The sequence below is a fragment of the Eucalyptus grandis genome, chromosome 2 (assembly GCF_016545825.1).
Source record: "Eucalyptus grandis isolate ANBG69807.140 chromosome 2, ASM1654582v1, whole genome shotgun sequence".
NCBI lineage: Eukaryota > Viridiplantae > Streptophyta > Magnoliopsida > Myrtales > Myrtaceae > Eucalyptus > Eucalyptus grandis.
This window is the reverse complement of record NC_052613.1, coordinates 19,662,896-19,675,194: the sequence shown is the minus strand read 5'-3', so window position 1 is coordinate 19,675,194 and position 12,299 is coordinate 19,662,896. Positions and strand designations below refer to the sequence as shown.

The window sequence follows — 12,299 nt, the reverse complement described above, 5'->3', positions numbered from 1 at the left end:
CCACAGAGGGTTATGCACAATTGACTGCATATTTCTATTCAAATCTTAGTTTCTTGGATGCGAATAGAATATCTTTTAGTGTCCGAGATCAAGACTTTGTTGTTGATGTGAATATGCTGGCGGATGTGATTGGGGTTGAAAGAGGAAGGTATCAACCAATCAATGCCTCTATTGCTCGCACAACATTGGAACTTGTCAAAGACAGTAATGACGAGGGAAGGATTACCTACTCAAGGATGCGTGCGAACAACATCATTCTTCACAAGATTGTGATCATTACCTCGGACCGAAATCAACTTCCAAGACTGATGTTTCCAACTCAGAGGCAAAGTTGATGTACGCAATCAATGCTGGGAAAAAGTTTTCTCTTCCTCACACCATTCTATTCCACATGTATAGAGCAATGGTGAAGGACAAGGGACAACTTCCTTATCAAGGTCTTGTGACAAAAATATTCAGACACTTGAATATTCAGCCTCCACAATTTCTCTGTGTTTGACCGTGTGACCAAATGGTGGTAGGACTGAAAATGGTGCAGAAAATGCGTCTGAAAGAACTTAACAAGGCATTGGAGAAGTTCAAGGAGAAAACCCCTGTCAAAACTCATCATGGTCCTTCTGGCTCGAAAAGAAAAGGGAAGGAGCCAATGGTTGCTTCATCCAAAATGAGAAGGGCTCTCTTCATTGAGGATGAGGATGATGAGGATGATCTCACCATTTTGCTATAGCCTTGAAAAAGCTAAGTTGTTCTGTTCCAGAATCAATGGAACGACGAGAGAAGGAAGCAGAGGAAAGAGAAGAACTGGCGAAAGAAAGAGAAGGAGAGAGAGAAGAAGCAAGAGAAGAAGAAGAGAAAGAAGAAGAAGAAAGAGAAGAGAAGAAGGAGAAAGAGAAGCAGAGGAGCAAGAAGTAGAGGAAAAAGAAGAAGAAGAGAGAAGAGCTGAAGAAAGAACAGAGGAGGAGAGGTTCGAAGAAGAAGAAGAGAGAGCAGATCAAGAGGCAGAAGAGCATGAAACACTCTCTTCTCCTATTTCACTGTCTAAGTCTGAGTTTGTTTCAGAGTTTGAATCCGAGTCTAATTGTGCCATCAGACATATGTTGGCATAATCATCATCGCTTTCTTCACACTTTGTGTCACTCCAAGTTTCTGCTTTAAGAGCCTTTCGATATTTTTCAGCTTTTCCTTTCTTCTTTCTCAAAAGGGGAGAGTTGGGTCTAATGTGTCCCTTTTTCTTACATTCAAAGCAGACTACATCTTTGTTTGATTCATCATCATCAACAGACTTGGTCTGTTGCTTTTGAAAGCTTTGTTTCCTTGGATTGAATCTTCTTCCTTTTCTGTTCAGCTTTCTAAATCTTCTTATCATAAGAGCAAGTTCCTCATCATCCATATCGTCTTCAAAATCTGTAACATCAGAATCATCATTGGATTTTAATGCAATGGATTTCTTACCTTTAGGATCTTCATCTTCATTGATTCGCTCCACTTCATAAGACTGAAGAGTTCCAACCAACTCATTGACAGATAGTGGCATGATTCTTTGTGTCTCTCTTATTGAAGTCTTTATATGATTCCAATCCTTGGAGAGTCCTCGCAGTAACTTGTTTACCTTCATGGGATTAGAAATTGGTTGACCTTGATTTTCAAGACCATTGACGATATCTGTAAAACGGCTAAACATGTCAATTATAGATTCTCCTGATTTCATTTTGAAGGCTTCATATTGACCGAGGAGAATGTTGATTCCGGTCTCCTTCACTGACCGTTCCTTCATAGGTGATATGTAATCTATCCCAGACTTCTTTTGCTGTAACACAAGAAGATATTATGTTATATTCAGTTGGTGACAAAGCACAATATAAAGAATAAATTGCTTTTGCATCGAGTGCTTGTCTCTTGATGATCTCTTCTTGAGTCATTTCTCTTGACTCAACAGTTTCTTTTCCTCTGTCTGAGACAGATGCAGCTTTAGGAGTAATTCCTTTTTTCTACAACGTCCCATTCCAGAGGATCCTTTGATCGTAGGAATGCTTTCATCTTGTTTTTCCAGATGTTGTAATCCTTTCCATCAAAGTAGGGTGGTCTGATATTGCTTTGCCCTTCCACCAGCCCTGGAGCTAGCATACTAGCCATGGATCTTTAACTCTGAAGTAAAACACTTCAAAAAAAAATGAGTACACGGGCTCTGATACCAATTGATATAGCTAGTATAAGTACCAAGAGGGGGGTGAATAGGTATATAAATAATTTTCCGAGATATGAAAGTAATACTAGGCAGACAATAAAAAGAAGACTCCTCTTTTGTTAATAGAACGAACTGTTGACAAAGTAAAAGGAGTAGGAAAGAGAAAATTCAACACGAGGTTTATAGTGGTTCGGCTTGTTCCAAACCTACATCCACTCTTCTTCACTGACAGCCCACTGGCTGGATTTCACTATGAACAAAAGAGATGTTACAGCAATGCTCTTCCTTGATTCCACAGTATGGATATTCTACCACACTTCCTCAAGGTATCTCACAAAATGAACTCTCTCTTGTATACAAGATTTTCGTTCAACTAATGAATTGACTACGAATCAAGGAGCTTTAGACTTTGGAATTCTTATATCGTGCACACACTTCGAACAACTGGAACGTCTTCCTTTTATACTCCTTTATGCCATCATACCCCGTTGGCACTTACCAAATGAATTCTTCCAATCTTCCCGTTGGACAGAATCAATTTGGAAGATCATTCGAGCTATTAAAGGAACATGTCGATAGCCCATCAATCATGCTCGCCCATACAATCAGGATCTTGGTTTCCATAAGTAGAACCTTCCGAGAATACTTCGCCAATCATCGGATCCTTAATCAATCTTAAAAGGAATCAGTTATGTCACATCCAGCCAAGAGATCTTCTCCGCCGATAAGGCCGAGTCCACAAAGAATCACACGATCCGGATAGCCTTACTTCAACGGATTAAAATCACACGAGAATATACTTTAAGTCTTGAGTCTGGCAGTCCCTACTCCTTTTACTTTGTCAACAGTTCGTTCTATTAACAAAAGAGGAGTCTTCTTTTTATTGTCTGCCTAGTATTGCTTTCATATCTCGAAAAATTATTTATATACCTATTCACCCCCTCTAGGTACTTATACTAGCTATATCAATGAGTTCACTTTAATGTTGTTTGGTTTGACGAACGCCCCAGCTGCTTTCATAGATTTGATGAACTGAGTTTTCAAAGAATATCTGGATCAATTTGTGATTGTTTTTATCGACGATATCCCGGTGTACTCGAGAAGTCCTGAGGAGCACGAAAGGCATTTAAGGATGGTGCTTCAGACACTACGGAACCATGAGTTGTAAGCTAAGTTTAGCAAGTGCGAGTTTTGGTTGACTCATGTTGCATTCCTAGGTCACGTGATTTCAGGCGAAGGACCAAGATCGAAGCAGTTATCAACTAGCCAAGAACGACAACAGCAACAGAGATCAAAAGCTTTTTGGGTTTGGCAAGTTACTACAAAAGGTTTGTGGAAGAATTTTCAGTTTTGGCCTCATCGTTGACTTGACTGCTGAAGAAGGAAGAGAAGTTTGTGTCGACAGATAAGTGTGAGCGTAGTTTCCAAGAGCTTAAGTAGAAACTAACTATCGCACCAGTGTTGACAATTTCATATGGTCCTGGAGGGTATGAGATCTACAAAGGATGACGTCGTTTAGAGGACTGGGTTGCGCGTTAATGAAACATAGTAGGGTTGTTGCATACGTGTCCCATTAGTTGAGACCTCATGAGCTGAATTATCCGACGCATGACTTGGAACTCGTAGCAATCATATTTACTCTGAAGATTTTGAGACATTATTTATGTGGAGAAAGATTCCAAATCTTTATAGACCATCAAAGTCTCAAGTATATATTCTCTCAAAAGGAGTTAAATATGAGACAGTGTCGTTGGATGGAACTTCTGAATGACTATGATTGCAACATCTTGTATCACCCTGGAAAGGCTAACAAGGTCGCAGACGCTTTGAGTAGGAAGTCTTCAGTTGCACAAATGATAGTTAAGGAATGGATTTTACTCGAAAGAGCTCGAGATTCGGTTTTCAAATTTGAGGTAGGTCACATTTCAAATCTTATGGCCACCATCAGAATTGAGCCGGAAGTGAGAATCAGAATCAAGACGCTTCAGTTGACAGACCCAGATATTTAGAAAATCCTGCAAAAGGATACCGAAAAGAGAAAGGCTAATTTTCAAATTTCTAAAGACGGAACACTAAGGTTCCGAGGACAATTGTGTGTACCTAACGAGGAAGAGCTTAAAGAATAGATCTTGTCAGAAGCTCATCGTAGTAGTTACAGCATTCATCCAAGCAGTACGAAGATATATCAGAATCTGCGTCAACACTATTGGTGAACCGGTATGAAGGAGGATATTTCTAAACATGTTGCCAAATGTCTAACGTGTCGGCAAGTGAAGACACATCACTGTAAGCCGAGAGGACTTCTGCAACCTCTCGAGATTCCTGAGTGAAAATAGGAATACATCACAATGGACTTTGTGATGGGCTTATCGAGGAGTCAGAGGGGTAATGATTTCATTTGGATTATGGTCAACAGACTGACGAAGTTGGCTCACTTTATCGCCGTACAAAAGGACCTTGCATTGGACAGATACACAGAATTATACGTGCGTCAAATTATTCGTTTGCATAAAGTGCTGGTGACAATCACATCTAATAGAGACCTGAGATTTACAACTGCCTTTTGGAAAAGTTTACAGATCACCTTTGGGACAAAGCTGCAATTCAGTACGGCTTATCATTCGTAGACAAATGCCAGTTTGAAAAGACGATTCAGACTCTTGAGGACATGTTGAGAGCTTGTGTGTTGGATTTCAAAGGAAGTTGGGAGGAACAGCTTCATATTGTTGAGTTCGCCTACAACAACAGCTACCAGCCGAGTATTCAGGTGGTACCTTTCGAGGCGTTGTATGGTAGAGCGTGCAAAACGCCAGTTTGTTGGGATGAGGTTGGAGAACGGAAAATCACAAGCCCAGAGTTGGTTCAACAGTCAGTGAATGCAGTCACAGTTATCAAGGACAGATTAAAGACTACTCAAAGCCGTCAGAAGAGCTACACAGATCAGCGTCAAAGACCTTTGGAATTCCAAATTGGTGAGCACGTCTTTTTGAAGATGTCACCGATGAGGGGTAATTCGCGCTTTAGCAAAAAGGGAAAGTTGAGTCCGAAATACGTAGATTCTTTTGAGATTCTAGAAAGGATAGGGACTCAAGTGCATCGTCTTGCATTGCCACCAAGGTTGGCGCAAGTGCATAACGTCTTTCACGTGTTGATGTTGAGGAAGTATGAGCTTAATCCGACCTATGTGCTGAACTTTGAAGAGTTAGATGTGGACAATAGGGTGTCATACGTAGAGAGACCGGTTCAGATTGTAGACCGCAAGGAACATGTTCTGCGCACTAAGACAATCTTGTTAGTCAAAGTGGTCTGGTAACACCACGGCACAGAAGGAGCAACCTGGGAAAGTGAATATCCAATGAGATGACTGTACCTCCACCTTTTTGTTTAAATATTTGTAATGGTTTAAATTTCGAGGACAAAATTTTTATAAGACGGGAAGAGTTGTGACATCCCGAATTTCCAATTATGTTTTCAATTGAATAAGTTGGGCTTTTCATCGATGCGCCTATAGTTCTATTCTCTAAGCTGATCACTCACGAGATAACTAGTCTATCTGGTGGAGCAGTTAAGGGATTTTGACGCAATAGACTTGAGAATTCGACTAGAAATCGAATACTCGATTGTGCTAATCTGCAATGGTCAATACGACACTGTCGAAATCGATAAGAGATTGGAGATGGGTCGATTCGACAAAGGTATGTGATTAGTGTGTGGGCGATTCCACCGGATTGCAAAATTTCTGTCGAACGGCACTAGACTGATTTTTCTGTCATTTTTGTACCCTGTGCCCATATTCGAAATCTCGAGATTTTTACGACAACCGAGAGTCGTCAATGTGTCGAAGATGCACAATGTGGCTCGAAAATAATCGACCATGGGTCAATTGCACTAAAAATTTCTAAGAGCTACCCAGTAGGTTAGGTCACGCTAAAATCGCACCTAGTTGAAATTAATTGCGAATTTAAACCCGATTTCAAAAATTGAAAGTTTTGTCATGTCACGATTCATTTTAGAAGATTTTTCTGCAAAGTCGAGATTTCGGCGAAAAATCAAAATAAGGCTATTTTGGACCAGGAAAATTAGAGGGCCGTTTTTTGTCAGATTTTTTGCTGTCAAGTTGGTTCAATTGATGAGGAAAAATCATGAAATGGATGATGACACCTTGGCTGAATTTTTGGACTCTAATTTGAGCTCAATTGGAGAGGAATTGAATAAAATTTGGAGGGAATTGTCCAAATTCGTAGCCAATGGGGTGCAGCAACATTTGGACCATTTGGGGAAGCTTCTAGGGAAAGTTTGAGTGAGGACAAATGGCTAAGGATATGGCTGATCAAGTGGGGGCCAAGCAATGAGCATTTTGGTGGATATTTGAGGCCATTGGTTCCCCCTCTTGCTGTAGTTGTCTTTCTCCCTCCTTGAGCCCACTTTATCCATTGTTGAGAGTTTTAGAGCTTGAGAAAAACTAGAGAAACCGGCAAGCCCTCCCCTTAGCCCGTCGACCGCCGCCAAAGCCCCCTCACCACTTGTCTACTCGTCGCGAGCCCGCACACTACTCGTGAGCCGTCCACCTACCTTGCTTGCGTCCCGCTTGTTCGCCATCCCCCGCATGTCCTGGCCACCATCGAGACCTCCTGGTCGATGTCCAGTCACCGTTTGCCACCATCTAGCTAGCCGAAACCACCGCTTGGAGTCGCTACAGCCACCGCGTCCCATCCTGTGCCGTTTCAGCCCCTTTGATCCAGCCCAGCAGCCTTGAGTAATGGCCAAAGCTTAGCTCCTAGCTGAGAGCTTGTGCCTGTTTTCAGGCCCGTCTAAACCTTCGTTGGTGTCGTCGCAAGCTCGAGTGTCGCTCATCTCTACGTCGCTGACGTCGTGGACTCACCAGCCCGCTAAACCGGTGAGTTTACTTGCTAAACTCTACTTATGGAGTTAATGACGCTTAGTGGATAATTAGTTTAGGCTAATTAGGATTAGGTGGTTAGTTAGTTTAGATTAATTATTTAATTGTTCAATTGTGCATGTTAGGTGGTTAGAATATACTAATTAGAGACTAGATAGATTGTACTATTTATCTAGTTAGGTTCGGAAATAGTCTAGGCCCGTTTAGGTGGTTAGATTAATATTTCCGGCCTAAGTTGGTATTTATGGTATTTAAATTGCTTTATTTAATTATTTTTATTATTTAATATTTTCTAGAAATTATACCAGGATAGTCGGTGACCGGAATTTCGTGTTGATTGTAATTGTGTGCTTAGTTAATGCAATTGAGTGTTAATTTGTGCAAATTAAGTAGTGATTGGAAATTTGGTTATTAATTCCAAAATTGTGAAATTTCGATATTTACTAAGAAAACCCCGAGTGTCGAATTTTGACATCGAAAATAGTTTTACATACTATATCAAATAGTGAGATTTTAAAAAGAAGTGTATCAGTTTTTCTGGTCCAAATTGACCGTGTACCCACACACGATTATTTTACTGTGTGTTTTTAATACGGAATAAAATAGGCCAAGTACATTATTTTAATTATAGCATTTGAGTATGAAGCACGATGTCTTGGCCGGGATTGAATGGGTGCATGAATGATATGAGAACCTATCACGAGCTTTTGGGGCCGGGCGATGCTCCTTCGAGAATGCCCCAAGTCAACGGATGCCAATCGCAGTGGAGGCTGGACCAATGCTCTTATGTGGAATGTCGTCTAGATGTAGACGTTGCCATGCTCGATGGTGCGAGACGACACCCGACTACCCCAGAAGACCGGTGACTATTGAGTCGGTCGTAACCGTTGGGTTGTAATCAATTGGAATGCATGATTGATTTACTTGACGCGCCTTATTATGGGACAAAATTGTGTGGCATAGTATAGAACATGTCATAACGATTTGGCCTTATAATCGGGACCCTTGTGTTTATTGAGATGAAAGTGGTGGCGTTCCAATTGATTGAGTTTGATTACTGCATATGGTTGTGTTTTTGAATTGTGCTGATCTGCAGGGAGGATCTGAGACAAGGTGAGTCTCTGTGGTTGTGTGATTGTGTGGCTAGACGTATTTCTTTCCTAGTCGGAGTTTAGAGGGTGAACTTGTTGAAACATTGTCTCACCCCGTCATGGGCTCAATTTTTTTTTTTTTTTTTCAGGTCCTTAGATGGCAGCTCCACCGATACGTTATGGTTAGCCTCAAAGGGTTACCGAGTTGGTTACTGACTACCCTATTCCCGGAGGCCACGGGGTCCGGGTTTATGAGCTCGTAGTGACCACCATCTGGGTCGGTGAGGGCCAACCTTAGAGAGTACCTCATCAATTTAGGGTGTGGTTTCGCCACGGGCTCAATAGATACAGAGTTGGTCCCCTCCAGGGTTTTGAGATCCCCATTGTGGTAGTCGACGCCGCTTTTGGCGAGGATACAGCTGACCCTCTTGATGGGGCTGTGGTGGACCCAGTGCCCCCGGAGCCTGTGGAGTCCGAATGATTGGTGAACGCGTCCGACTAGTGGACCATAGGACATTTTCCTTTTTGAGGGCTAATCTTTTGGTAAACAAGGCTAGTCTTGTATATAAACTTAGTTTGTGTATAAAAGCGTGTTTTGGTTGTGAATTTGTTATCCTGTTTTTCTATCCCATGCTATTTGCTATTAGGGTTTTATTTTATTCGCTTCCACATGTGCAATAAAATGAATGGGTCGGCGACGCATCCTAGGACTTTGCAATTTCATTGACCATCGAGGGATGTGCGCGTGCTCGGAGCTCCGAGGCATGACAAGTCCGCTCTCTCTAACCCCACCAAGGCTGGCATCGCCGAAGGTTTCAAGAGCTCAAGCATCAATATATTCCAAGTGAGTAGTTATTCTTGTGCGGTTGCGTTCGTTCGCCGTTTTGAGAAATGTTTTTATCAGTAGGATCGGAGTTGATTTTTATCTCTCACTTTATGGAGTTGATGGAGTCACGTTACGATTTGGCGTTGCTCTTTCTCTTCTCTGATATTTTGTCTTTGTGCGTGGTTGAAATCAGAAATCACATCCCTCTCCTTTTTCAAATGCCTGACGAAATTTCAGCTTTTGCATGAGGATGTGAACGTGCACATTTTCAAACAAAATCTTGTGGAAACTTCGATATGCTTTAGCTGTTTCTGAGACAGCTATAGCTACGTAGCTGCGCTTTGCTGTGTAGACAAATCTTGCAGATGATTGCCGACTTCATTGATCATTTGTCCATGCTCTTGGTTATTTGATTCTCAGGGAGACATATACGATCAAGAGAGTCTATTGTGATTACATAAGTAGATGTGGTAATCTCTGCTGTGGGGTGAGCACAAGTAAAGGACCAAGACAGAATTGTTGCTGCCATTAAAGCAGCTGGGAATATCAAGGTGGTGATGTGCCTAGTAATTTCATTTCAAGTTCCTATTGTTGGTTTAGCATTTGACTAATGGGTGTTAGCTTGATTCTTGTCTTACTAGTTTAAGTGCATTGCGATGTCCTTGCGAGCTTTGCTTTGATGAAATGGGATGGATGGATTTATCTATCTGTAGACTTCAACATCTTTCTTTTTTAAATGGTCATAACCTTGTGTAGAATGCATCAGTGAAATTCAACAGTAACTATTTTAATTCAACTATAGGACAGTGTGGGAAACATGAACTAGTTAATCCTTGAAGTGGTACTTAGTACTTGTCGCTGCTTTGAGTGGTTGACAGCTATGTAGCACGGACACTCTTTGGAAGCTTTCGTGTTGTGTCCAACACTCCGACACGCGGTCAACGAGTGTCGAAAAATCCGACATGTAGTCAACTCTCTCCGACATGCTCCAACATGTGAGTCTAGAATTCCGACACGCGATTCCAACACGCATGGGGTCAATTTTAAAAATTTCTAATACTTGAGGGGTCAAAATATAAATATACACAAAAGAAGTAATAAAAGAAGTAATAAAATTGCTATAAATATACACGCACGGGGTCCATTTTTTTTTTTTTTTCAGTTTTGGCTTTTTAGAATTGTTTTAGTTTTTTCAAAAGTCTTTTACTATAAAAGAAGTAATAAAAAATGCTATATATGATAAATAAATAAATTTAAAAATATCATTTCAGCATTTTTCTTTAAACAATGTTTTTTCCTCTAAGTTTTATGTATTATTGTAACAAATTAAAATAATTAATAATATTATTTAATATTTTTCGTGTAAATTAATTCTATGCTATTTTTATGTATTTATATATAAAAATATATTTAATATATAACGTGTCGGAATGTGTCAAAATTCTCTATTTTTAAGAAATGACATGTCGGCGTGTCGTGTCGTGTCGTGTCGCGTGTCGCGTGTCCGTGTCGGTGCTACATAGATTGACAGTCAATAGTGAGTGGAACTCGGCATGCTCACAAAAGGCATTGGTCTTACCTGATATCTTGTTACTTGTGAAGGTGTCCACGCAAGCAGAATGTCTGCCTCTTCTATATTTGACAGGGTAGAATGTCTGCCTATTCGATATTTGACAGGGTTATCTGGCTGCTGCTCTGTTTATTCTATTTTTCTTATAGCACTTGGAGTCGACTTTGCTGAATTGCTGAATTTATTGATTCACTTATGATCACTTTCTACTATGTTATAGTAACATATTGAAACAACTCGAAATTCCTTCTCATATAAGTTTGTCTTCCTTTTTTTGTTGGAACTCATACATGTTTTTTGGTTAAGGGGAATATGCTCTAAATTTTTTCTGCTTTCTAACAAAGATGTCTCTTCTAAATTTTATTTTTGGAGATTCTTGCCTTCAGAGTTTGGAAATGACGTGGATTGCGTCCATGCTGTGGAGCCAGCAAAAGCTACTCTTGCCATCAAAGGTAAGATCGGCGGCATTGTTGAGGCCGAGGGAATCCCTGATATCTATGTATGTTGTAACAGTTTTGCAGGTTACATCCTTCCGACATTGGCACAGCTTGAGGCTATAGTTCCCCCTAGAGATAAAGTAGTCATCTCAGAAGATGGAAATGTAAAAGGTAAGAAGCAATCTGTCGAAATGTTTCGCATTTTAAGCCGTTGAGATCTCTGTACATCTTTCACGATTCAATTATGATAGCAATTAGAGTGAGGAGCAGTTCTTGGAGCTTGAGAATTCCAGGCAACTTCCTTGTCTGGAGATTTTGGGCCTTTTGCATCCATTAGTCTTCAATTTAGGGACTAATAGATGATATGAATGTCATGTGGGTTACCTTGGCACAATACCACCTGTTCAACATGTAAAGAAGGTTATCTTGATGTATGGGGTTGAGAAAAGAACATATGATGCTAGTTGTTTGATGAATCCGCTCATCGAGATAATTCTTTACAAGATGCGAGCTGAAAGTAACTCTAGGTAGATTGATTGCTCTGTGATTTATTTATTAGCTGAATTCTAAAACTCTCTCCCGTTGATATACAGCAGTGATTAATAAGGAGGATGACATCAGCACCTATACCATCAAAGACGTGGATGATCCGAGGACCTTAAACAAATTTCAGTACATCAAACCTCCTGCCAACACCTACTTGTTTAGTGATCTCGTGTCTTTGTGGGAGAGAAAGATCAGCAAGACCCTGGAGAGGGTTTATGTTCCAGAGGAGCAAGTTCTAAAGAACATTCAAGGTCAGGGATTAGATTTAAGCACGTGTATTGTCTATTTCTCTCCGAGACTTGAGTATTCTAAAGTCAATCGATCAACTTGTATTGTCATCTTGCAGAGGCGGCAGTTCTGCTCAATGTGATATTGGCCATATCTCATTCTGTTTTCTTGAAAGGAGACCACACCAACTTTGAGATTGAGCCGTCTTTCGGAGTGAAAGCTTCAGAGCTCTATCCCAACATCAAATACATGACCGAGAATCAGTACCTTAATCAATTTGTTTGATAACCGAAACTGATTGTATTTGGTAGGTTTCTCACATCAGTTTGAATCATGAATAATATAGGATTTTGCTAGTTAGGATCCTTGTGTGAAATGTCGCTCCCGCCGATCATCTTATGGCGTGTACAACCTCCAAATATGAGGACATACTATGAACATTCGATGTGTGTGCATCTATGCAGTGCTTAGAGAAGTTACTCCTATTTTGGAGTTTGATATGGTTTTATGTCCAAG

At 40.6% G+C, this 12,299-nt stretch overlaps 1 protein-coding gene across 1 annotated transcript; it reads left to right on the top strand.

The window, feature by feature from the left end:
* The first annotated feature begins 5,861 nt into the window (after positions 1-5,861).
* On the top strand, positions 5,862-12,068 carry LOC120290559 (phenylcoumaran benzylic ether reductase Pyrc5-like). The gene is made up of 6 exons (XM_039306856.1): positions 5,862-5,880; positions 6,991-7,082; positions 8,182-8,198; positions 10,945-11,180; positions 11,603-11,806; positions 11,902-12,068. The coding sequence occupies exons 1-6, from the start codon at positions 5,862-5,864 to the stop codon at positions 12,066-12,068; spliced, it is 735 nt and encodes a 244-aa protein (XP_039162790.1).
* The last annotated feature ends 231 nt before the right edge of the window (positions 12,069-12,299 follow it).